This window comes from Lissotriton vulgaris, chromosome 8 (assembly GCF_964263255.1).
Source record: "Lissotriton vulgaris chromosome 8, aLisVul1.2, whole genome shotgun sequence".
NCBI classification, from domain to species: domain Eukaryota; kingdom Metazoa; phylum Chordata; class Amphibia; order Caudata; family Salamandridae; genus Lissotriton; species Lissotriton vulgaris.
Genome location: NC_141696.1, coordinates 653,771,344 through 653,798,172, shown reverse-complemented (window position 1 = coordinate 653,798,172; position 26,829 = coordinate 653,771,344). Strand labels below are relative to the sequence as shown.

Below are 26,829 nucleotides of genomic sequence, written 5' to 3'. Positions count from 1 at the left end.
AAAGGTACCTACCTCTGCCAACTAGAGACCCCCATTTCTAACACTTACGCTCTATTTGTGGTAGTGTGGGCAAGCAGTTAAGCTTATCAGAGGGTAGTGCTATGCATTTGTTGTATTCACAGAGACAATAAACACACACTCAAGAATAAATACAAGACAAATTTATAAAAATACCACACATTTTTATGCAGTTTTTCAGACCAAGAACTTCGTTCTAGAGTAAGTACTTTTTAGGAAATGAATTACTTTTGTGCTCAATTACACACCATTGAAGTCAATGAAACAAAACAAGAAAAATAATATAAAATCAAACAGTTCGATTTCAAGGTTCCCGTTTAGGATTTAGGTAAGTAGCAAGGCCAGGCCCAATGTTCCACCAGAGGATTCTGAGGAGCATCCAGTATTCAGCTGAGAGCAGGATGCTGAGGTCACTGGTAGTTGCTGCGAAGAAGGGGGCCACCTGAAAATACACTGCACAAGGGGACTTAAAATAAGCCCAAGGGGTCCCACTCGAGGGATCAGATTGCAAGGGCCTCAGGACCACAGGGGTACAGCTTGTTCGTCAGTACCCAGGCCATGAGGAGAGCAGATAGGTAATGTGGCGCACGTCAAGATGTCCTCGGGGTCAGGAGCAGGTTGCTTGGAGAGACGGTTCCATGACAGCTGGTCCAATCACAAAGTGGGTCTCAGAGGTTTCTATATCCCTCGATGGGTGCTTGCTCCCTGGACAGTGGAGTCCAGATTGGACTCGGTGAATGCTGCAGAGGGTCTGGTATACCGAGTATTGGTGCGGCATGGCTCTGAGAGGGCCTGGTGTCCCCAAACTTGATGGGGAGACACATCTGACCATCCAGAGCTGTTGTACCATTTTTGGTTTGGGTGATGCAAGTTGTTACATCTGGATTCTGTGGTTCGATACTGGTGGACTGCATGGGAGCAGCACCTCCAATCCAAGGGAGCTTTCTGTTAATTTGTAGAAGGCTGGAGGAACTCCAGGGTTCTTGGAAGCCTCACAGTTGTAGGACAAGACAGCACACCATGATTGTCGAGTCCTTCATTTAGCAGGCAGAGTTTGGCACCAATTTACTGCAGCAGGGTTTCAGTCCTGGGGCCAGCAGCTCTTCTTTGCCCTTTTTTTCTTTGTATATATCAAATCTAAAATTTAGGGTCCAGGGATGCTACCTAAATACTCAATTCAGGGTTGTTGAAGGGGGTGCAGGTAGTAGCCAATAGGATACATACCTTTAGGGTATCTACACCCACTAAGTAACTGCTGCCTGTAGAATGGTGCACTACCCTGACCCTAATTGGCTAATTCCCTCACAAACCAAGATGGAGGGAAATGAAAAGTGGCTCCACATCGTGAACCCCACCTTACAGGTGGTGCTGGCTGAATGGGGACCCACCTACTAATTTACCAAATTTTCCTGCCCCTCTTTCCACCAAAGGTAGAGCAGGAATGGGGGGTTGGCATAATTCACTAGCTGGATCTGACTTTGGTGCATTATAAAGGAGGCAGCATCACCTTTAAAGCTTACCACCTTGGTAGTCCATTCTTTCCTGGGGAGGTGTAAAGCACCTTCACCCAAAGAGCAGGCATTGTTCCTGGCCTCTGAGAGCCCAGACCTTTACCACATGAGGTCAGAATCATGACCGGTTGCTGGCTAATACTAGTCAGAGTACACACCAGTGCTTGGGAGGTTTTCAGAAGACCCTCTAAAGGATCTCCTGTGTGCATTTATTAATACATTCAATAATAGCATCAAGACAAGAGGTTTGGTACCAAACATCTTAGAGTACAGTGAAGCCAGCATAGAGGTATGTCACTTGTAATGACAAGTATACAGCCCATGTACTCTCAATAGTTTCCCTGTGCTCTTACAATATCCAAGAACAGACTTGATATTGTAGGGTCAAATCTGCTTACGTAGATACATCCACACATGGGCTATAGTGCACCCTGCCTTAGGACTGTAAGGCCCGCATTGGGGGTGACTTACCTATACCTCATGCAGTGTAGGGAGGCATGGAACACATGGCTGTGTACCATGTTATCTCTTCAGTTCTCTCAGCACACAGATCCCCGGCCTGCAATGGCAGTTTGCATGGTCCTGGTGAAGGGCCTCTGGGGAGGCATCCTTTGTTCAGTAACCCCAGTGGACCCTTTTTGACCCAGTGCCATAGGTACCAAGGATACCATTTACTAGAGACTTACAGGGGGCTGAAGCTGTGCCAATCATGGTACAGTTTCAGGGAAGAGATCTGACACAGGGAATCTGGCTGGCAGGCACCCAGTGCACTTTCCATTCAAAATCACATCATACACCAGGCAAAAATTGGGGGCAAACCATGTAAAAAGAAGCACTTCACTACACATTTCCACCTTTCCACCTTTCCTCATTGTATGTGTGCTGCTAAAGAAGAAAAAACCTCTTAGGATTGTTTCTGTGCAGGAAGGCGCCCCTTCTAGCATGAAAACAATCCTGCCTACAACACAGGCACCGGTGCACCATGGTGCAAGCGTGCCGAGACTGGTGCTAGGTTGCTAAAACTGCACCAGCGCATGGGTAAAGGATAGGAATGCACCACATTAAATAAAGATGGTGCATTCCTGCCCTTTTATTTTGGCATAGGGCAGTGCAGCATGATAAAATGCTGCACTGCCCTATACCAAATCCCATAAATTAGTAGTTTGGGCCGCTGGAGCATCACAAAAAGTGACGCTTCGGCGGCACCAGAGGCTCATAAATATTTCCCTGAGTTTGGTGGAACTAGAGCACCACCATATATTGGTAGCACTCTAGCTCACCAAACTTGCGATTCCCCCACTCCGTTCAGATGTAGCAGAACTGCAGAGTTTCTTCCAGTTAAACTTCAGCAGGTGGCTCATCCTCCATGGGCCTAAAATCACTGATTTTTCCATCCAGTGAGCTTCGTAAATGCCCCTGGGATGCAGGCTGAAAAGGTTCTGCATGTCAGATACATTTCCCTTTTGATTTACAATAGCAAAGCCCTGCTTGAGGAGTTGTTGCTGAAAAGCAAAAGAGAATGCCGATCAGTATAGTAAAACATGGTACAGTATTGAATAGTGATTAAAATGCACCCTCTGCACTGGCGGACAGTGGCGTAACAAAAGTTCAAGGGCCCCCCCCTGCAATGTACACAGAGGGGGGCCCGCTCCGGGTTTAATCCGGAGCGCGGAGGCATGAGTACTGTGCTGAGGGGGCCCCCTGCAGCTCTCACCCCCCCCCCCCCCCCGCACTGCGGGGGATGCAGGGGCCTGTGTTACGACCCTGCTGGCGGATGAACTGCATCACTGGGATTCACAACTAGCAATTGGGGATCACTAAATATGGCAAGTGAGCCCAGGGCCCCCTCCAATTTGGGACATATCAGACCACTAATCTATCTTTAAAAGAACCACCCAGCCTTTGACTTTTAAATTATGTCTGGTATCTTCAAAGAATTTCGAGAGAAATCAGTCCGTGCCTGAGAAGGACGTAATGAGTCTTTTGTTATGACATGTCTTGCATCACTGGGGAAGAGCATTTCATGCACCATAATGCACATTTGCTTACTCAGAGCTGCTGCCTGTCTGTGTGTTTATTTTGAATTGAAAACGCTTTCTAAATATTGTGCAATTTGTTAAATTTCATAAGCAATATATTTTACAATTGAACGTCAAAGAGGATGGTGTATCGGATTATGTGTTCTCCATATCATTGCTGTGAAAAATGAATCTGAATAAAATTGAAAATGCATGGTTCTCTCTAAATTGTAAACTTGGCATCTCTTCTTCCTATTCAAGACCCTGAGAAACACAGCAATGGATATGTTCTGTATCATCATCCTTCTCTCCTTCTTACGAGGATCTCTGTGTGCGGACAACTCTACTTGCAATGGGACCTATCGGACCCCAGGTATGCCTATGATTTAGATGGCCCCCTCCTAAATTACGTTTGGTGATGTCACGTGTTGTATGCTACGATCGTACTGGATATTGTAAGAGAAGAGTACTTTTTGCTATTTTCCACTACCTGCTTCAATAGGGCAAGTGGTGGAAAAAGCGTTGGAAAGATCCACAATTACCTTCATTTTTTTCAAGGAGTGTATAGAAAAGGAATTGTTCACATCACAGAAAGATATTCCATGGAAAAAGTAGAGTTTCTCAGTTATGCTGAACATACGTTTGTGGATTGTCTGCTCTGTGGATAGTCTAAAGACAATAGACAATAAATGCAATTTTAAGAGTATGCGTAAACATTAATTGTTCTACTCATGGTTTTAAAATGAGTTAGCGTCACAATGCATTAGAGGTAATATTACCATTCGATTTGCATGCTTGATGATTTGCAAATGGTGATACAATTGTTATGCAACCTATGTTCTAATAGCTCCCAATGCAAGTCGTCCATGCGCAGGGAGTTGCAAAATTACCTGCCGATTGATTAGACTCTGCCAAATTGCGACTCTCTGTGATGGGCTGTGAATGCAATAATGAAGCAGACCTCTGCTCCTCCAGTTGCTTTCCGAATAGGCAAATATTTATTTTTAAAGGCATGTTGTGTCCTATAAAAGGACAGGTGCTGCTTAAAGAATGTCTCCCATTAGGGAAATCATCGGGGGACGCAGGCAGTCGTCCTTGGGGCACGATTTCCAAAGGGGCGAATCTGTTGCCATTCCAACTTGGGGCACATTCTAATTAACAATCATTTAGGGTTAGACCGAATGTGAGAACGACCATGAATCAGTGGTTCTCCAGGCCTGCAAATGTCAAAGGTCATTTGCCCCCACTTACAGGTGTATGAACCACTATGTTTCCACTGGTGGAGCATCAAAGAACTCTACCATCAGAAACAATTGATCTGGCAGCCTGCCCATTAAATTACTGTCTGGTCAAAGTGATGGTCACCCCACCCCATTTAGAGCAGGTGACTGTCACTAACTTTGCAATGTGAAGCATGGCTGACATGGCATTGGAAAATATTCAGTAAGCCCAATCATATAGTTATATATATATGTATATCTGGAGCACTGCTTTCGCCACTCCAAAAAATTGCCTCTTAGCAAGCAGACACGGACCCATATATATATATATATATATATATATATATATATATATATATATATATATATAAACAAACAACCATTCCCGGCTGTTTCTCGTCTCGTAATACGGCGAGCCTGTGTGGGTGCCGGACACCCTTAATTATACGAACAAACTTCTCCCAGCAAGAAGAAATACACAGGCTGCTTTCTGGATGCTTCAATGTGAATTTATTCGAGGCACGAAATCAGGTAGCTCTCTACCGACGCGTTTCGTCACTAAGGCCGTGACCAAGCCTTAGTGGCGAAACGCATCGGTAGAGAGCTACCTGATTTCGTGCCTCGAATAAATTCACATTGAAGCATCCAGAAAGCAGCCTGTGTATTTCTTCTTGCTGGGAGAAGTTTGTTCGTATATATATATATATATATATATATATATATATATATATATATATATATATATATATATATATATATATATATATATATATATATATATATATATATATATTTATAAAAATATATATGAAAACTCAGCTCCTCCTCGGCTCTCACAGTGTTTCGAGCCGCAGCAGTGCACGCTTGCAGGCGAGGGAGACGGACCACAAAAGTCAGCAAAGATGGAATTTATTTACAACCTGTACAGAGACCAGCAGCTACGCGTTTCAGGCGAGTTGCCCTTGATCACGCTGCAATATATATATATGATTCCGTCCATGTTGGAAAGTGGGTTATTAATAGTGATGAGTAGGGATCTACCGATAGTAATAATGCCACAAACAAAATAAAAGGTTTAGTCAAGGTCTCAATACATTTTTACTTTGCTCAATCCTCAGTAGCTGTCTACGAGTAGACAGACTTAATTTAGGAGACAGATGTGTAAAGCATTCAAAAGCACCAATACATTAAATAAGTAGACAGAGCACACAATAAAATTCTAACACCAATTCATAAAAACAGATTATATTGTAATGAACAAATAGACACCAAATTGGCAAAAATCCAATGAAGGGAACCCGAAATATGAATTTTTACATACTAAAACGAAAACTAGTGCTTAGAAGCAAATAGCGTTCAAAGGGTTAAAAAAAAGGTCACGCTGACCTGGACAAAGTCAAGAGTTCTTTGCGCTTACTTGATGCAGGAAAGTGGTCCACAGCACCAGACAAGGGTGCAGATGCTCTGGTTTGCCTCTTGGGGTCTGAGACTAAAACCCCAACAATGCACCTAGCCAATTTATGGAGTTTTTTACCAAAGTTGCTCCAACCTTCTGGAACGTCTTCCTGAAGTTCTCCTTGTGGGTTCAAAGTGTCCAAAACACAAATTCAAGGGTCTGGAAGCTCTGAGATGGCCCTAGGGATGCATGGATTGCATTTCCCACTATGCACCTGTTCACATCCTTTAAAGTTCCCTGGCGCAGTCCAGCTAGGTTCTTCTTGGTGGAGATGATGCAGGTGGAGCTCTTTTAACCGGTTGTGGTCAGGGAGTCCACTCCTTTTAACTTTCTGTAGCAAGGCAAATTCCTTAGGGCTATGTTTGCAAAGTGTGCAGCAAGTGCAGTGTGTCAGAGTGCAATTCTCTTGGTGCATGCCAGGGTTCCAGCAAGGCAGTCACTCATCTTGTAGTGTCAGGCAGGAATCTCTTGTAGCTCTTTTTTACCTGTTGCTTTCAAGGAGTCCCTCCTTAATCCTTTTCAATAAAGGCTAAGTCCTTACGGCTGTATTTCCAAAGTGTGAAGAGGGCGCAATCCCTGTGAATGCAGTCCTCTTGGAATGCAGACCAGGGGTTCCACCAGGGAAGTCCTTCTTCTCTTCATTTTCTAGATAGGGATCCGAGTGGATGGCCAACTCTTCCATATTTATTCAGCGTTCCTGGCCATCAAGCAGGGGGGAGCTCCTGACCAATGGGGTGCAGGGTGCCAAAGTGTGGCATGTTCTTTCCACAGAAAGAACTATTCTCTCAAAATCGAAGATGGAGAAACTTTTTCCAGAAAAGTAAGTTTAGGCTAAGCCCGCCCAATGATGTGGCTAAGTTTCCCTAAACTCCCCTTCCAGCCCCCTCACTAATCAAATTACTTGGGCTTCTGTCTGGCTGGGGGTGCAGGATGTGGGGGTGAGCTTGTGTTCTATCCAAACTATCATTCCCTCTTTAAGGACCTGTTTGGCCACCTCCACCCTCTTGCTACTTTTTTATCTGCAGCTTACAGTTCTCCTCCCACAGGAAATCCCACTCCTATAAATTGTTACACTTTATTGAAATATTCCCACAGGAAATCCCACTCCTATAAATTGTTATACTTTATTGAAATATTCCCACAGGAAATCCCACTCCTATAAATTGTTATACTTTATTGAAATATTCTCATGTTAGCCTATGGGAAAAAATGAAATTGCTAGTTTGTCCCTCACCAGGGAATGAAAAACATCTTTTATAAAGTCCCTGCTTATAGTTACAAGGCTCCCTGTCCCTGGGGCACCTAGGGGAGACATTTGGGGTGACTTATAAGTAAATATACAGTGATTTACTATTTTGGAAGTACTTTCATTACAAAGTCGAATTTGCATATAACTCTAATCTAAAAACACCCTGCAAGGAAGGGCTGACTTTTAAAATGACAGCAGGCACCACAGCAGTGCCCGCATAAGAGCATTACATCTTCTAGGCCTCTTACCCCATATGCCCTATCAAATACTAGGGACTTACAGGTAGGTTATGAGTACCAATTGTAATTATACCTAATTACCATACACGTTTAATCAGAGCACAGGCCCTGGGTCTGGTTACCAGAGCACAGGCCACCATCAGAGTCAGGAAACCAACATTTAGTAGTCAGTTCAGTTCATGAAGCTTTATTCGATTCATAGTAGAAATGACCATAAGCATAGCAAACAGGCAACAGAATTAAAAAAGTACAAACATGATTAAAAACTCATACTTTTTCTAAAAGCCATAGATTTACATATAAAACTGGCAGTATAAAAACATATATCAGGGAGGTCCAAATTATACAACAAACACATAGCATCCTCCACATTTAAAACTCCATACTTAAGAAATATTGGTTTTAAAAAGGAGATCCTAACATTCTGAAATAGGGAGCAGATGAGCATAAAGTGCATTGTGCTTTGCTTAGAATGTCCATCACAGGGACAAGGTCCCACAGGAGGCTTTTTAGGATGTCGGAAGGCCACTAATACATGAGCAATGCCAACTCTTAGTCTAGTCAATACAAACTTATGTGTTGGCCTGGTTACTACGTTCAGATAGTGCTGAAATCCCTCGGCAGCAATATATTTATTGTAAGTTTTAACAGTTGCGAGGGAGTTAGCTATTACTGAACGTTTATGAGCTTTGTGTGACATAAAAGTGTTTTTTAGGTCCTGTTTAGCAAGACCTCTAGGGGGACAGTTTTCTGACAACAAATTAATATCAAAGATACTGTTATAACAATCTACCACATAGTTAAGCCACTGTATCTGCATACAATTGTCTAATCCAAGGCAGTCCCTAATTACAAGTTGATTGAACTCAGTCTCTTCCTTAAGCCAAATTGCTCGGTAAAGCAATAGAGGCCTAAGTGAGGCGAGCTCGGTCAGATGAAAAACCCCAGTCTCTCTATGGATCAACTCTGTTGGGGCAGATTTAGGGAGGCACAATAATTTCTTAAGAAAGTTGTTTTCTTCTATCTGTAAACAATCAGTATTACAATAGCCCCAAAGCCCCGCCCCATAAAGGGCAATGGATACGCTACGTGCCTTGTAGATTTCCAGCATATCCTTGATTCGCCTATCCCCCAACTTAGACGCAAATTTAAAAATGCCATAAGAGCTTTTGCTCATTTTAGTTGGGACATTCGTTAGTTCATGCCCCCACCTACCATCACTAGTAAAAGTTACCCCCAGGTAGCAAAAACTGTTCACATGCTGCACTTTAACCCCTTCTATAAAAAAGGAGTGGTTTCTGCCCGATTTAATCCCACAGGTCATCGTATGGGTTTTGTTCTTATTGATCAACAGTCTCCTGCTCCCAATAAATTCAGTGAACTTGTCCATCATGCGCTGTAGACCAACGGGTGTCCGTGACAGGAGCACCGCGTCGTCTGCATACAGCAGAACTGGGACACTGTCCCCTGCAACCTGTGGAGCATCAGCCTTGATGGTTTTCAAGGCAACTTCAACCCCGTTAACAAAAAGGGTAAATAAAAGGGGCGCAAGGACACAACCCTGCCTAATTCCCCATTTCACATTAAAATTACTAGTACATTCCCCACTGACACCATACCGAACACCTGTTTACAGCTTGCTGTATAGTCTGGCGAGAAAAAAGATAATTTCTTTCGGGGCGCCCATATCAAGCAAAACTGACCAAAGAAGTGAGTGATTAACTAAATCAAAAGCACTGCTAAGGTCAGCAAAGCAAAGATAGATGTTACCGGGTTTGGCTCTGGTGTACTTGCCTATCAACAATTCTAAATTCAGGCACTGATCTAGGGTCCCTCTTCCCTTCCTGAATCCATATTGTGAGTTTGCAAGAATTCCATTCTCATCAGCCCACTCCTCTAATCTGAAAAGCAGGACTCTGCTCATAATTTTTACAGATGAGTCGAGCAGGTTGATGGGCCGGTAATTACTTGCCAGCGCTTTGTCCCCCTTTTTGTAGATTGGGACTATAATGGAGTCACCCCATGTTGGTGGAATCATGGTAGTTACTGCAGCGTTGAGTACCAAGGTAAGTATTCGTCCCCAAAGCTGTGGTTGAGCCCTATAGATATCTATCGGGACTCCATCTGGCCCCTGGGCCTTACCCCCCTTACTATTTTTAATACCATTCTCCACCTCTTCCAACGAAATATCTAGGGGCACTACAGGCCAAGTCCTATTTTCATTGGGCATCGTAGTATTATCTTGGAAAATCGTGGAGAAATGGTTCACCCAGTCCTCGCTGCCCACATTAGAGGAGAGATGAGGGATTTTGTCATCTTGGAGGAAAGGGGAGTTAACAGTGTACCAAAACAGGCGACTATCGGCAGTTTCTGCTGCCTGAGTAAGATGATCCCAGGCTTCCTGCTGTAATTCCTTCTTTCGTTTAGATAGCGCCTTTTTATAATCAAATCTTAAAAGTTTGACTCTGTCCTTGTCCCTTGGGGTAACGGCCAGAGCTTGTTTGAGTTGTGAGAGCAGGGAAGTACAGGCATGGTCAAACCATCCAATCCCTTTCCCTCCTCTGCCTACTTTTTTCCCCGTAAAGATATTATTAATGACAGTATTGATATTAAGAAAATGAGTCATAACCTGAGCAGACGGGCATCCTAGAGATAAAATAATGTCAATGTCCATCATGCATTTATTTATGATTAAGGGTTCCACTATGGCCGAATCTTCCCCTTTCCATCTCAGCCTAACCCCATTAGGCCTATGTGGCTCCATATTTGCCAAAACTCTAGTGGGCAGTTCAGTTCTATACATCCATGTTGTTATTTGCAAGCGAACGCAATTATGGTCGCTCAAGGAGGATGTGTCCCTTACTTTAATTATGCAATGGGGTACCAAATTGGATGAGACCATGATATGATCAATAATGGAGCTCCCATTCCTTCCCGTAAAAGTGGGGATTGGACACTCACTTCCCTCATGTACAGTACTCAATAGCTCTAGGTCATATGAAACTAAAGTGCTATGGATTGACTCTCCATAAGCGTTATGTGGAAAGTGGGACATACTCTCCCCGCTGTTAGTTAGGATCCCACAAACCCTAGAGGAGGATAGACTACAAACTTGTAAATTAAAATCCCCCACCCAAACAAAAATAAAAGTGCATGTTGCTTCGCTTACCAGCTTCATTAGGGCACAGGATAACTCATCTATCACTTTGTGCCGGGAATAGGTAAAATTATTGTTATAAAAATTAATTAAAAGCACATCAGTGCCGTCCAGTAAACGTACCCACAGGATTTGTGAATGTGGTTCGATTAACAAATGTTTAATAATAGTCAACTTTACATCTACTGAGATAAGGATAAGGAGACCTCCCTTTGCCCTACCATGGCTAGATTCAGAAAACACAGTTGATGGACAGAATGTAGAACAATGTCATACATTCACCCCAGTACAAGGATCTGGGCCTAAATCCATCGTTTTTTTGCACTCCACACCACCCTGGGTTAGACACTGGCTATATGCAAATCAGCTCTGACCCTGTGCCTCATGGGAACAGTCCAGTACGAACTACCAAGCCATGTCTTTCCCAGACCGGAATCAAGCATCCAAGGACCGGTTTCTGGCTAGCAGCCTTCATCAGCCTGGATAGCTTGACTCCAGTGGTGTGGAGAGCCTGGGACTCACGTCTGAGTATACCCAGCACACTCGGAGTAAAAATTGCAAAAAACACAGTTGATGGACAGAATGTAGAACAATGTCATACATTCACCCCAGTACAAGGATCTGGGCCTAAATCCATCGGTTTTTTTTGCACTCCACACCACCCTAGGTTAGACACTGGCTATATGCAAATCAGCTCTGACCCTGTGCCTCATGGGAACAGTCCAGTACGAACTACCAAGCCATGTCTTTCCCAGACCGGAATCAAGCATCCAAGGACCGGTTTCTGGCTAGCAGCCTTCATCAGCCTGGATAGCTTGACTCCAGTGGTGTGGAGAGCCTGGGACTCACGTCTGAGCATACCCAGCACACTCGGGGTGAAAATTGCAAAAAACACAGTTGATGGACAGAATGTAGAACAATGTCATACATTCACCCCAGTACAAGGATCTGGTCCTAACTCCATCGTTTTTTTTGCACTCCACACCACCCTGGGTTAGACACTGGCTATATGCAAATCAGCTCTGACCCTGTGCCTCATGGGAACAGTCCAGTACGAACTACCAAACCATGTCTTTCCCAAACCGGAATCAAGCATCCAAGGACCGATTTCTGGCTAGCAGCCTTCATCAGCCTGGATAGCTTGAATCCAGTGGTGTGGAAAGCCTGGGACTCACGTCTGAGTATACCCAGCACACTCGGGGTGAAAATTGCAAAAAACACAGTTGATGGACAGAATGTAGAACAATGTCATACATTCACCCCAGTACAAGGATCTGGGCCTAAATCTGTCGTTTTTTTGCACTCCACACCACCCTGGGTTAGACACTGGCTATATGCAAATCAGCTCTGACCCTGTGCCTCATGGGAACAGTCCAGTACGAACTACCAAGCCATGTCTTTCCCAGACCGGAATCAAGCATCCAAGGACCGGTTTCTGGCTAGCAGCCTTCATCAGCCTGGATAGCTTGACTCCAGTGGTGTGGAGAACCTGGGACTCACGTCTGAGTATACCCAGCACACTCGGGGTGAAAATTGCAAAAAACACAGTTGATGGACAGAATGTAGAACAATGTCATACATTCACCCCAGTACAAGGATCTGGGCCTAAATCCATCGTTTTTTTGCACTCCACACCACCCTGGGTTAGACACTGGCTATATGCAAATCAGCTCTGACCCTGTGCCTCATGGGAACAGTCCAGTACGAACTACCAAGCCATGTCTTTCCCAGACCGGAATCAAGCATCCAAGGACCGGTTTCTGGCTAGCAGCCTTTATCAGTCCTAGTGTGCTGGGTATACTCAGACGTGAGTCCCAGGCTCTCCACACCACTGGAGTCAAGCTATCCAGGCTGAATGAAGGCGGATAGCCAGAAACCGGTCCTTGGATGCTTGATTCCGTTCTGGGAAAGACATGGTTTGGTATTTCGGACTGGACTGTTCCCATGGGGCACAGGGTCAGAGCTGATTTGCGTATAGCCAGTGTCTGACCCAGGGTGGTGTGGAGTGCAAAAAAAAGATGGATTTAGGCCCAGATCCTTGTACTGGGGTGAATGTATGACATTGTTCTACATTCTGTACATCAGCTGTGTTTTTTGCAATTTTCACCCCGAGTGTGCTGGGTATACTCAGACGTGAGTCCCAGGCTCTCCACACCACTGGAGTCAAGCTATCCAGGCTGAATGAAGGCTGATAGCCAGAAACCGGTCCTTGGATGCTTGATTCCGTTCTGGGAAAGACATGGCTTGGTAGTTCGGACTGGACTGTTCCCATGGGGCACAGGGTCAGAGCGGATTTGCATATAGCCAGTGTCTAACCCAGGGTGGTGTGGAGTGCAAAAAAACGATGGATTTAGGCCCAGATCCTTCTACGGGGGTGAAGGTATGACATTGTTCTACATTCTGTCCATCAACTGTGTTTTTTGCAATTTTCACCCCGAGTGTGCTGGGTATACTCAGACGTGAGTCCCAGGCTCTCCACACCACTGGAGTCAAGCTATCCAGGCTGAATGAAGGCTGATAGCCAGAAACCGGTCCTTGGATGCTTGATTCCGTTCTGGGAAAGACATGGCTTGGTAGTTAGGACTGGACTGTTCCCATAGGGCACAGGGTCAGAGCTGATTTGCATATAGCCAGTGTCTAACCCAGGGTGGTGTGGAGTGCAAAAAAACGATGGATTTAGGCCCAGATCCTTGTACTGGGGTGAACGTATGACATTGTTCTACATTCTGTCCATCAACTGTGTTTTTTGCAATTTTCGCCCGAGTGTGCTGGGTATACTCAGACGTGAGTCCCAGGCTCGCCACACCACTGGAGTCAAGCTATCCAGGCTGAAAGAAGGCTGATAGCCAGAAACCGGTCCTTGGATGCTTGATTCCGTTCTGGGAAAGACATGGCTCGGTGGTTCGGACTGGACTGTTCCCATGGGGCACAGGGTCAGAGCTGATTTGCATATAGCCAGTGTCTAACCCAGGGTGGTGTGGAGTGCAAAAAAACTATGGATTTAGGCCCAGATCCTTGTACTGGGGTGAATGTATGACATTGTTCTACATTCTGTCCATCAACTGTGTTTTTTGCAATGGCTAGATTCAGAAGCATCTAAACTATAGCATGTATACCCTTCAAGGCTAGGTTTATCAACACACCACGTCTCTTGCAGGCATAAAATATCATAGGACCTTACTATGTCCTCCCATTCCAATTTGAGTGCCTTAGACGCCCATCCGGCAATATTCCAGCTTGCCATAGAAATCCCCACAGAATGACAATTATTGGTGATACCAAGAATGTTATTGGTACAATTACCCCTGTTACTTTGGTCAGACGCCGGCCCGCCTATGCAATTACCTGTAGCATTCGCTGAGTCCTCAACAATCTCATTCGTACAGTGAACTACATTTAGTAGTCAAAATGGGGTCAAAAAGTGGTAGTACACTGCAAAAAGCCCTGGTTTCTCACACACACCCTAGCTAATATCACAGGAGACTCAGCCTACCCTGGGAGAGTTTCCCTGGTCTGTAAAGCGAGGAGGAAAGTGAAGAGACCAGGCTGTACAATTGCAGGGCCTACTCTGCCTAACATCCTCCTGGCACGGTTACTTCCTCCAGGAAGCTGAACAATCTCTACAGTAACAACAAGCATTCCCAACTGTTTCCATTTCTTCCTCCCTTTTAAGTTTAGAAAGTGAAGTGCCTACCTTCTGGAGAACCGGGCCTTATGGGCCTGGCGGCGCAGGACACGCCTTAAATCCCAGAGTTCACCTGCCTTGTGGAACAGAGACACGAGACACTCTGTTGGGCGTAGAAAACCAGGTTTATTAGCTGCAGCTAAGCACAGTTGTCCCAGAAGTACATACAGAGTTTATATTCTAAGGAGACTGCCACTTTAGTCCGTGGCGCACAATCTTTTATAGCAAACATATTTACGACATTTACTCCCAATACATACAAAGCAAGCCAATAGGAAAAGTTGGAAAACAAGCTATCAGGTGTCCCAAATACGCCCCTCTCTCAAACCCCGTGTGTTACCCCTCCCAACAAATTAATCAGTGCTAGTACCGACAATCCAATTTGCAGGTGGCAGGACGTATTTGTGTACCTCAAAGGATAGTTGTGTAACAAGAGAATACAAGGAGAGAATAGCGAAGGCCAGTCGGATAAGATAATGTAAGGAAAGAATAGGAGAAGCCAAATAGTCAGTCGAGACAGGGATCAATCAACCCAGACATGGATTAACGAACTCGGCCAGACCCTGACATCAGTTTCGTAAACAAGGGCAGGGGGTTACTCTTTTACCGAAGAGACACGTAGCAGCTGAGAAAGGCAAAAACACTCCGTTCGCCATGCTGCCTGAGTGAGGGCAACACAAAATGGCAACGAGACACAAAATGGCAGCTAAATACGGGACGAAGTCAGAAACCAAAGAACCTCACTTCTCTATCCCTAACTTTGGTAGGGAAACACCTAGCTTACCCACAAAGCATACCCAAGACTTGAGTAAACACACCATGACCAACAGGGTCAGTGGGCACAGCTTACGTCTGGCCAGAGGGTCTGCCTTCCATGCCAAGTACAATGCGGCCAGAAAGGCCAGCATCCAGCAGACACTATTGACAGCTGTCAAAATCCAGAACAACACCCTAAGCACTCCCAATGACAGGTGGTCGAGCTGCTTCAGGGGCCTCTGTGGGATCCTGGAACATCTCTTGCTGTTTAGACTGGGGAGCTACCACATCCTGTGGCAGACACCCTTCTTCCACTCTTTCTTCTGTCAGTGCAGGGACTGCACCCTAGTGTTTGACAGCTGCCTGACTGCTCAGGACTTTCCCGTGATCAGGTCAAGCCAAACCAGTGCCAACTTTGGGTTTCTCCCTTACTAGGTCAGAAGACCCTTGGCTCACTGGAACTTTAAGAGTGACTAACCTTTCCTATTATTTTTCCTTTTCTTTTTGGAACCCTGTCTCCTAACTGTAGGGACTGGTTCCCTTGGAACTTTGGGTTGTGGGGCGTCCTGGGAGACCACCCCACTTAGGATAAGACCAATTTCTGGGAAGTCATTGGAGCGGCATAACATATTTCCCTGCAGCCCCTGCTATGCGAGGGGGTGCTGAGTTCCAAAGAACACCCTCAGCACAGTAACCTGCCCTGAGATCACCTGCCTGACACCAAAGAAGTGGCCCCTCAATGTACTTTTCAAGGGGGCCCTCTCAAATTTTGTTATGCCACTAGGTCATTGTCCAGGACCATGAGACAATCTAATGGGAGGTCTGTTTTGACTACTATCTCATACTAGCTAAGTGTACCCTCCCACTTGAGGGGAACTATTACTACAGGATGGGTTGTGAACTAACCTGGGGCTCCCTTACTCTTCTTGTCTCTCCTTGCACATATATGTTTGGGTACACCAACCTGTCACTCACTAAAGTGTGACTGGCACATGTGTCCTACAGGCCAATAGCGGGGATTCCATTCACCTGAATGGAGTGGAAGTGCATACTCCTACCCTGAGGGATCACCAGCTTACCATCTGGACCTGTCTCCCAGCAAAATGATAAGAGGACCTCCTCATCTGATGAGTCCTCTTCAACGGCTACACTGGACAGTCCTGTGCTATCCACCTTCTTTGAACAAGCAGGGTCACCCCTGAAGTGACCTGACTGCTGTCAGTCAAAGCACAGGCTGTTGTCCAATAACTTTTTCAGTACTGGGTCCCCCTTCCTCTGCTTGTCAGAGGTGGGGTAGGATCTACTCTTCTCACTTCTAGGGCTCTGAAGTACCGAGGGAGCATCTGTTGTGCGCTTACCAGCTTCCAGCTAAGGTTTTTGTCAGCCTAACCCCAACAGGGGTTGGTGCAGTGAAGCGCAGGGGTGCGGGCGGAGGAGTTGACAAGAGACAATGGACTAGTATTTATTTATTTATTTAGTTATTTAACTTTGCCTATTCCATTGTCTGCTGACATCCCCCCCGCCCCACCGCCCACCGCCCTAACCTGCACTGGCTGCTGCTGCCTAACCCCCACTTGTTGGAGTCTCCCCGTGGGACTGCTTGATTGCTTGGGTTTGCACTCACTCATCCTTCTCCAGAACCAGCTCTCTTGGGCTAGAAAGCTTTGAGTTCACTAGATGCTATTGTACATCTTCGTAGAGGCAACTGGACAATATGTCCTACATTGTATCAAGTTGTAGATCCCCTCATAGGTGCTTACCTGAGTGCTATTAATCCAGCCCTCTAGTGCCTTCAGTGGGATATGCACAAAGTCCACCAAACATTGAGGGCTAACTTTCACTGAACTTCATCCTGTACTGCTCTGAGGTCAGACCAAACATCTTGACTAGAATTTCCTCATGTGTGGGTTGGATTCTGCCTCCTCCCCCTGTAGGGACAAGAACCCATTCCTCCCAGCTACTGGAATCAATTCCTACAGGAGTGAATCCCAATACTTACATTGGACCCTTCTAATCTTAAGGGCCTTTTCAAATGCAGTCAGCCATTTGTCATTTGTTGTCCCCCTCTACGTACATGGCAACCATTAGCTTGGGAAGCCTGGGAACCAACACCCACCACCTCTAGGCATCTCAGCTACTTCTTCGTTGTTGCTGCCACCATTTATTCTCCCTTCTTCCTTTGCCCACTTCTTCTCAGCTGGTGCGAACTTGCTCACATTCAGAGCTATGAAAGCCAACTGTGCCTATAGCTTTCTCTCCTCAAAGGCAGCTTTGGTTCTGGTGGGAGGGAGCATCTCTTCCCTCCCCTAGTTGGAAATACAAACCTTGTACAGTAAGTAATAGATATGTTATCTTCATCTACCTCCTCTAGGAGTTCACCGGAAGGCTCATCCTCCTATACACTCTCTGGAGCTGCCTGTGCCCAGGCCTTAAGGGATCTAATCAACTCTGTCTTCCTGATCTTGTTGCAATTATATAGCCCCCTGGACCAACACTGAGCTCTAAGCTCAGCCACTGTGAGCTCAGGATAGCCAGATCTAGCTCCATGGTGTTCCTAGTTTTGGGTCACAAATAACTTTACAGATCAGAGATAGAACACTATTAGAAACATAAAAAATTGGATTAAAAATCAGTTTCTTTTCTCTTTCAATTAAAAAATAGGACACTTATTGGCACAAAATTCTTTCTACTTCTGGAGGTGCTAATATTACTCAATCACCATTTTTCTTATATAATAGAGCATTTTTGACACCCATATTTATACACGAAATCAACCTGTCTCATCGCCTCTTTGTTGGTCATGTCTTTCCTCCACTGGAACATTACTTCATTTGTTGTATTATTGCTCTAATGTTCCCAAGTTCTGGAACTCCACATGGACTAAATGTTCTAAGATATTTCTTTTTTGTATTCCACCATCAATCGATAATATTTTTCTGGGATCCATGTCTGCTGATTTACATGACTCCTCGTTGAAGTTAAAATTATTTGACCTCTTTATTGCTCTTGCATTTAAAGTTATTCTTACTTATTGGAAAGATACTTCTAAAATATGTATGTTAACATGGTGGAATTTTATGTGTAATGAACATAGATTCTCTACAGTCTCATTTTCATTACTGTCTCAAAAAATCAAATCCTATTTACTATGGTTATGTTTTAGTACTTGTTTTTCTGCACACTCATCTCTATACTAATAATGATTTGACTATCCCCTTTCCCTTTCTCTCCTCTCTTCTATTTCCCTCTCTTATCTTCTCTTCTTCCTCTCTTTCCTTTCTTTCTCACTTTCCTAACTTAAAAAATTTAGAAATAATTATTAACTAATCGGTGCCCTAATCTTTTTTCTTTTAATCCTTTACTTAAGGTTGTATCTTATCCGTTATATTTCTTAACATTTTATTTATATTTCCTTATGTATTATGTACTCTTGGTACTTTATCTTTTACTCAATAAAAAATATTTTATAAAAAAAAATCAGTTTAGTCAAAAATTCAAAAATCAAAAGTGGTTTTCTAGGTCAATTTAGAGGATTTTTAAAAATCTTATCTTAATTTACTGCATGGTGTAGTTTAAAGAGCAATATGTATTCTCTTCAGTGAACCCCAAGGGTCCAATTCACATAGTTAAACTGAGAGGAAAGTCTAACTTTAGAAGTTTCGCTATTCACAAAGGGCATTTATAAATAGTTAAGTTAGACTTTTGTCTCAGCTAAATGTAAGTTTTGGTCTGAAGTTTAACTGTGACCAAACCGAGAGAAAAGCCTAACTTTACTCTTCGTAAATGCCCTTGTGAATATTGAAAGTCGTAAAGTTAGACTTTCTTCTCAGTTTACCTTTGTGAATCTAGCCCCCAATGTTGGAAAGTGGTTTATTAGTAGAGACCTACCACTAGTAATAAGACAATAAACACAATAAAAGGTTCAGCCAAAGCCTCAAATTATTCACTTGTTCAACACTCTGTTGTTGGCTGCGAGCAGGCAGACTTATTTTAAGGGACAGGTGTGTAAAGCATTAAAAAATACCAATACATTAGAGAACTAAGATGCAACACGCAATATAAACCCCACACAATTTTATAAAAATAGATTATCTGGCAGATGCATCAACGTAGCCTTTTGCAATTCCTAAATAGCGATTTTTAAGGAATCGCTATTTAGGAATAGCAAAACCCTATGCATGTAGGAATCGCAATTAAAATAGCGATTCCTAAACATTCCTTAATTGCTACTCGCAAATTGCTAGTCGCAATTAAGGAATGCTGTCCCATTCATTCCTATGGGCCTACAGGCCCATAGGAATGAATTGGAGATTGCATGAGCAATTTGCGAGTACTAGTAGGTACTCGCAAATTGCTCATGCAATTTCAAGGGTGCAAGGGTGTCAAAATGACACCCTGTTGCACCCCTGAAATTGATCTCTGCACATGTGTTGCACACACACATGCCCTAAGGGCATGTGTGTGCGCAACATGAAACTTTGAAAAATGCACAAAAGTGCTTTTTCCAAAGTTTTAGCAAATTACCATGAAGTTCAACTTCATGGTAATTTGCTATTCCTATTAGCGAGTTCGCAATTTTTTGACTTTCATGCATTGCATTTAAGGAATCTCAATTTGGGATTCCTTAAATGCAATTGCAATTTAAGGAATCTCAATTTAGAGATTCCTTAAATTGCGATTTTTGTATTTGGTATGATGCATCCCAAATGCAAAAATACCGGGAGCAAAGGGGCAGATTCTGAGAATCTGCCCATTTGCGACCGGCATTTACTTTGATGCATATGCCTGTATATTTTTATGAACAAGTAGACACCAAAATGACAAAAATCCAGATTTGGAGACCAGTGATATGAATTTATGCGGATTAAAAGTAAAACTAGTGCTTGGAAGCAAATAGCTCTCTAAGAGTTAAATAAAGGTCCTGACCTGGACAAATTCAAGAGTGCTTTACAATTCCAGAAGTGTTTCTTGATGCAGTAAAGTGGCCGACTGCACCAACTGAGTGTTCAGATGCTCTGATTTGCCTCTTGCGGTCTGGGACTACAATTCCCACAGTGCACTTGGTCAGCTTATGGAGATGTTTACAAAAGTTGCTCCAAACTTTTCCAAACTTCTGGAACTTCTTCCTGCTTCCTGGAGTTCGTCTTGTGGGTTCAAAGTGTCCAACACACCACCCTAAGGGTCTAGAGGCTATAAGAGGGCCATTGGGATGTTGGGACCACATTTCCCACAATGCACCTGACCAAATCCTTTAAAGTTCCCTGATGCGGTCCAGCTGGGTTCTTCCTGGTGGAGATGATGCAGGTGGAGCTCTTTTATTCTCTTGCTTTCAGGGAGTCCACTCCTTCCACTTTCTGAAGCAAGGCAAAGTCCTAAGGACTGGAGTTCCAAAGTGTGCAGCAGGTGCAGTCATTCATAGTACAGTCCTCTTGGTGCAGGCCAGGTTTCCAGCAGGGCAGTCCTTTTTCTTCCTGTAGTTTCAGGGAGGGATCTCTTGCAGCCCGTTTGTACCTGTTGCTTTTAGGGAGCCCCTCCTAATACTTTTGAGGCAAGGCAAAGTCCTTAGGGTTGTAATTCCAAAGTGTACAGCAGGTGCAGTCCTTATGACTTCAGTCCATTTGGGGTGCAGACCAGGGGTTCCAGCAGGTCAGTCCTTCTTCTCTTGATTTTTACAGGCAGAGATCTAAGCTGCATGTCAGCTCTTCCATATGTATTCAGTGTTCCTGGGCGTCAATCGGGGAGTACCACCCAGGTGTATGACCACTTCCTCCAAAGTGTGGCATATTCTTTGCCCAGAAAGCACTATTCTTTCAAAATCCAAGGTGGAAAAACTTTCTCCTGAAGAGTTAGATCAGGCTAAGCCCTCCCACTGGTGTGGATAAGTTTCTTCTGACACTCCCCTTCCAGCACCATCATGTATCTAATTACTGGGCTTCTGTCTGGCTGGGTGTCTAGAATGTAGGAGTGAAATTGTGTCCTGTCCAAACTGTCCTTCCCTCTTTGGAGACCAGTGTAGTAACAATCCAGGAACACTTTTCATGTAAAATAGTTATTTATTGGTAACCTCTTCCGGCTAACGGGAGAAGCTCAGAACAAGTCCTCAGCTACACCTCATCTGCCCTCTACATTCCATGCTACTAAAGAATACAGAATACAGTAACACTTTATAGAATATAAACATGTTCTACCTTCCATAATATAATTATATTCTAATAAAAAACCATTAATACATATACCTTCCTTCAATAAAACATACTAATATCCCCCTTTTTTTTTTAAAGAAGAGAAACAAAGAAAAAAAATAAACAACAACAAAAATACATATTCCTAGTGAGATCAAGTGGAACATACATAATCATCAAGTTTCTGTAGTTTAACAATGTTTCTCCCAAAACTACTAATTTTAGCACCATTATTTCCATCTAGAACATCAGGTTGATTAACAGTATTGGTATTATCAACATTATCATGTTCAAGGGCCTGGGAAGAAACAATGGGAAGAAAAACTTGATCACAAGTGGTATTCAAAGTAATCTACCAATATTTGTCTGAATTGTATTCTAAAACATTGTCAGGTACAGTTTCACACAAGTTAACATTTTTTGTTAATGATAATTTGCTCACGTGATAAACGGAACCATCAGATAACTTGACTGTATTTTTATTTACTTTAACAAGTTTCTTAAGTGAACTAAACCTGTTCTTTCCTTTAACAATTTTTTTACTGGATTTAACACGTACCCATTGACCTTCATGTAAAGTAATATCTTTAACACCTTTTTTTAATTAAAATATGCAATGTTTTTCTGTTGAGAATTCATAATACGATCTTAAATATCATTAGCTTCCCAATTTACTCCGTTTCCTTTGTTCATCCAACCTGGATTGACTTTAGAAAAATGTATTCTGCTTCTCATGACACTAAAATGACTAACACTAATTGAATCATGGACAGTACTCTGTAGCTCCACACCATTTTCATTAGTTCAATGTCGAAATTCCACCTGTTATGCAAAGCTTGTTGTAAAGTGCTTTTGATAACTCTATTAACCCTTTCTTTGACAGCATTTCCCCTAGGGTGATAGAGTGCAGTAAATTTGTGCTCAATGCTAGCATAACTCAAAAATTGTTTCAATTCAAGAGATTTAAACTGAACACCATTATTGGTGAGTAAAGATTTGGGGAAACCTTCCCTGATAAAAGAAATTTGATCACAGAACGTGTGTCAATTCCAACCACTTTGAAAACATATCCATTAAAACAATGATGAACTTTTGAGAACCATCACTCCAAGAAATAGGACCCATAATATCTAATGCTACATCCTCCCAAGGTAAATTAGGACAAGGAAGAGAACTCAAAGGAGGGTTTAATGTTTTTTGTGATTTGTCAGCTTTTTTACATTCTACACAAGATCTGACAAAGCGTTCTGTTTCAATATCAATTTTTGGCCACCAATATAAGGATTTAACATTACGTTTGGTTTGTGAGATACCAGGATGTCCCTCGTGACAAAGTGAGACAATTGTACTTCTTAAACCAGAGGGTGGAATGATTTTTCTCCCCCTAACTAAGAACAATCCTTCCGTACCCAATTCATTTCGTACTTCCCAAAATGCTTTCAACTCACCTGGAAGTTAATTTGTATCGCAATCAATCCAACCATTCTCAATCTTACGTTTTACTGTTTGTAACATTAGATCATTAGACTGCGCATCCATCCATTCTTTTTCTTGCAACCCATTACAGTCCTCACTAACAAAAATTCCTGCAACACAAACATTCCAGGGATTTGTGTCAATCTCTGTAAAGGGTAACAACATTCTGCTAAAAAACCTAGCAGTAGTGTTCATTCTACCTGGTACATACTGGACTTTATAAATAAAATCGTGTAGTCTCATTGACAACCTAGCAATCCTAGCAGATGCCCTTGACAAACCATCAGTAGCAAGTACCTTTTTAAGGGTTTGTGGTCAGTTCTGACAACAAACTCCCTTCCCCAAAAAAACTTTCTAAAATGTTCAAGGGGCCATACACACGCTAGGGTCTCCCTCTATATGACCGAATATCTTTCCTCAGTGGGAGAAAGTGATCTAGAGGCAGAGGCAATTACATTTTCACTGCCATTGATAGCAGCTTTAGTAAGGACTGCGCCTAAGCCTTTTCCACTAGCATCAGTGGTAATAAAAGTCTTTGCTGAAGGGTCAAATCCTTTTAAAGTAGGAGACTTGGCTATGGCAGATTTGATTTCAAGAAATGACAATTGACATAAGTCTAACCAAACAAACTTGCTCTTATTCTTAAGTAGAGAATGCATTTCATGTATTTTTTCAGAAAATGTCTTAACAAATTTGGAGTAGTACTCCGCAAGGCCTAAAAAAGAACCAAGTTTATCTTTATTCTGAAGTGATGGTGCTTTGAGAATAGCTCTCTTTAGGTTTAATACCATCACAACCAGTTTCATGACCAAGGTAGGTAACATTGGATTCAGCAAATTTGCATTTATTAATCTCACCAGTTAACCCCTTCTTATCAAGTACCTGCAGTACCATTCGCAAAGTGTCGTCATGATGTTTTTAGTTTTTTCCCATGATGAGGATATCATCTTGGAAAAATATTACATCAAGGATATCTCCGAATATCTGAGTCATAAGACTTTGAAAGACTGCAGCCGCCAATGCTAATCCGAATGGCATGCAACGGAATTGGTAACATCCGAATGGTGTGCAGAAAGCAGTCAACTCTTTGCTTTCAGGATCAAGCATATTTTGATGGTATGCTGAAGATAAGTCGAGTGTGGAAAACCACTTAGCATCTCTTGTTAAAGACAGCATCTCATCAATACGGGGCGACGGAAACTGGTCTACTATAATATTATTTAATCCTCTTAGATCAACACACAAGCGGACCTTTCCATTGGAACGTCTTGTGACGACCAATGGAGAGATCAACTCAGAGGATTCTATAGGTTCTATTATATCAGCTTGAATTAATGTATCTAATTCAAGTTTTACTTCATCCCTAACAATAAGAGGAATGTTCCGTGCCTTGTGAATTTTGGGAGACGCATTGCTTTTCAGGCTAATTGAATGCAAAAAACCTTTTAATTTTTGCAATTTTCCAAACAAAAACATTAGGGAATTCATTTAATACCCATTTCTATGTGTCTTCTGCGTCACAAGCTACAATGATTTGCTCTGGACTATTTGGATCCAGAATTATGTTTAGTTTATGTTGGTCTTTCCATCCAAGTATGGATGGTCCTTCCTTGGCAACATATAACTTACACAAAGCATGTCTACCTTTGAACCTAAAAACGAATTCTCGAAATCCAATAACATCAATCTCTTCACCAGTATAACTTTCAGGATTAATGTCAGGTTCTTCTAGATGGCATCCAATGGTGGAGTTAAAATGTTTCACCCAAACATTTTCTGCAATTATTGTATAAGGCGAACCTGAGTCCGCTGCAACTTGTAGTGTAACACCACCAAAAGAAATGCAACATAAAGGTTTATTATCACCATCGCCCGAAATTTTTCAAAACCACCTTCTTTTTACACTGCTTACTGTTGTTTTCATACTCACTGTCATCAGATGAATCATCGTCAATATCACTTTCCTTTACACAAGCTACATTATCCTTTTTTTTGTAATTCTTGCGCCTGCATGCTTTTGCAAAATGCCCAACCAGTCCACATTCTAAACACTTAGCAGCTCTAGCAGGACACCTGTCATACCAAGCAGCATGAGAAGTACTGCCACAGCGATAACAAATGTACTTAGATTGGTTTTTTTTAACAAATCTCCTTTCTATACATCTTTCTTTTCACCTTTAGACTCAATATTATGAGAAGTTTTGCTCTTAGTATCGGAAATTTTGTTGAGAGAATCAGTACACTCTTTTTTTCTGTAGATTAGGTAGCTTTAGCGCAACGCTCTGACAATTCCGCTTTTTTATAGCTTTGGGATAGCTTTATTGTTGGCATACATGACAATTTGATCTCTGATTAAATCCTCATGCAAAGTACCAAATTTGTAATTAATTGATAACTTTCTTAAAGCTGAACGTAGTCTTCATTGGACTCCTGTTTCTCTTGCTTCCTTTGAAAGAAAGCATGACGCATTACCCCAACACAGACTGCAGGAGAAAAATGTTCATCTAGATCTAATAAAGCAGCTTTGAAAACATCAATAACACCAGAACTGTCATGTTTTGTAATTGACCATAAACACTTAATCCTTCAGGGCCATGACAATACATTAAAATGCAATGTAATTCAAAAAATATTCCTTCCATTCATTCCATTGAATGATGGGTTCTCGAGGAGACTATAATAATTTTTTTGAGGTGCTTAGATGTAAAGCAGAATCACCTCTTGGGGGTGCTTCACTTTGAGTGTTGACTTCTATAGACATCGTAGTAATAGCCAAATTGTAAAGTTGTCAGAATTAAAACGAAAATGCACATACTTCTCTTTTTCTTTGGTGAAGAAAGTATTCCGGAATGCAAATTAAGTAAAATAGTTATTTATTGGTAACCTCCTCCAGCTACTGGGAGAAGCTCAGAACAAGTCCTCAGCTACACTTCATCTGCCCTCTACATTCCATGCTATTAAAGAAGACAGAATACAGTAACACTCTATAGAATATAAACATGTTCTACCTTCTATAATATAATTCTATTCTAATACAAAACCATTACTACAACCAGTTTGGCCCCTCCTCCCTATTCCTGACTTTTGCTCTGCAGCTTGCAGTTCTCCTCCTACAGGAATACCATTATCTCAGGGCTGGCCACTTCTCACCTCATTATGACAGCTTGACTCAGCCTGACAGAGGCTGGCCAATCAGAGAAGAGCTTCTAGAAGTCTGGATTGTGGTTCAATAAAAAGAAAGTTCTATAACTTCTTTTCTGTGACAGTTATAGTACATCTAACATGGGAAGTTGTTGCATGTTCATAACTATTATTTTAAAGTCCTTTAATTACATTTGTGGCCCACTCCTATCAAAGTTATACTTTATTAAAGTATTCCCACATTAGCCTATTGAGCCAATGCAATACAATGGGGAAAAACGAAATTGGCAGTTTTTCCCTCACCAGGGCATATAAAACATATTTTGTAAAGTCCCTTCTCTCTTATAGTTACAAGGAACCTTACCTCTGGGGAACCTAGGTGACACCATAAGGGTGACTTATATGTAAATATAAGGTAATTTACTAGTTCGGAAGCACCTTAATTTCCAAAGTCGAATTTTCATGTAATTCCAATTTAAAAGCAGCCTGCGGGGCAGGCATTTAAAATAACAGCAGGCACCACAGCAGGGCACACCTAAGTGTATTAAATCTACTAGGCCTCTAAACGTACAAGCCCTATCATATACTAGGGACTTACTGGTAGATTGTCATTACCCATTGTAACTCTATCTAATTACCATATACATTTAATCAGAGCACCGGCCCTGGCTCTGGTTAGCAGAGACCAGGTCACCATCGGAGTCAGCAAACCAGCATTTAG

General features: G+C 42.6%; 1 protein-coding gene across 1 annotated transcript in view; it reads left to right on the top strand.

The window, feature by feature from the left end:
* LOC147697847 (zona pellucida-like domain-containing protein 1) overlaps positions 1-26,829 on the top strand; it is a 496,253-nt gene that overhangs the window by 7,723 nt on the left and 461,701 nt on the right. Inside the window, exon 2 of the mRNA XM_086934524.1 lies at positions 3,809-3,920. Within this exon, the coding sequence (XP_086790650.1) occupies positions 3,809-3,920 (112 nt within the window). The remainder of the gene's footprint in view (positions 1-3,808; positions 3,921-26,829) is intronic.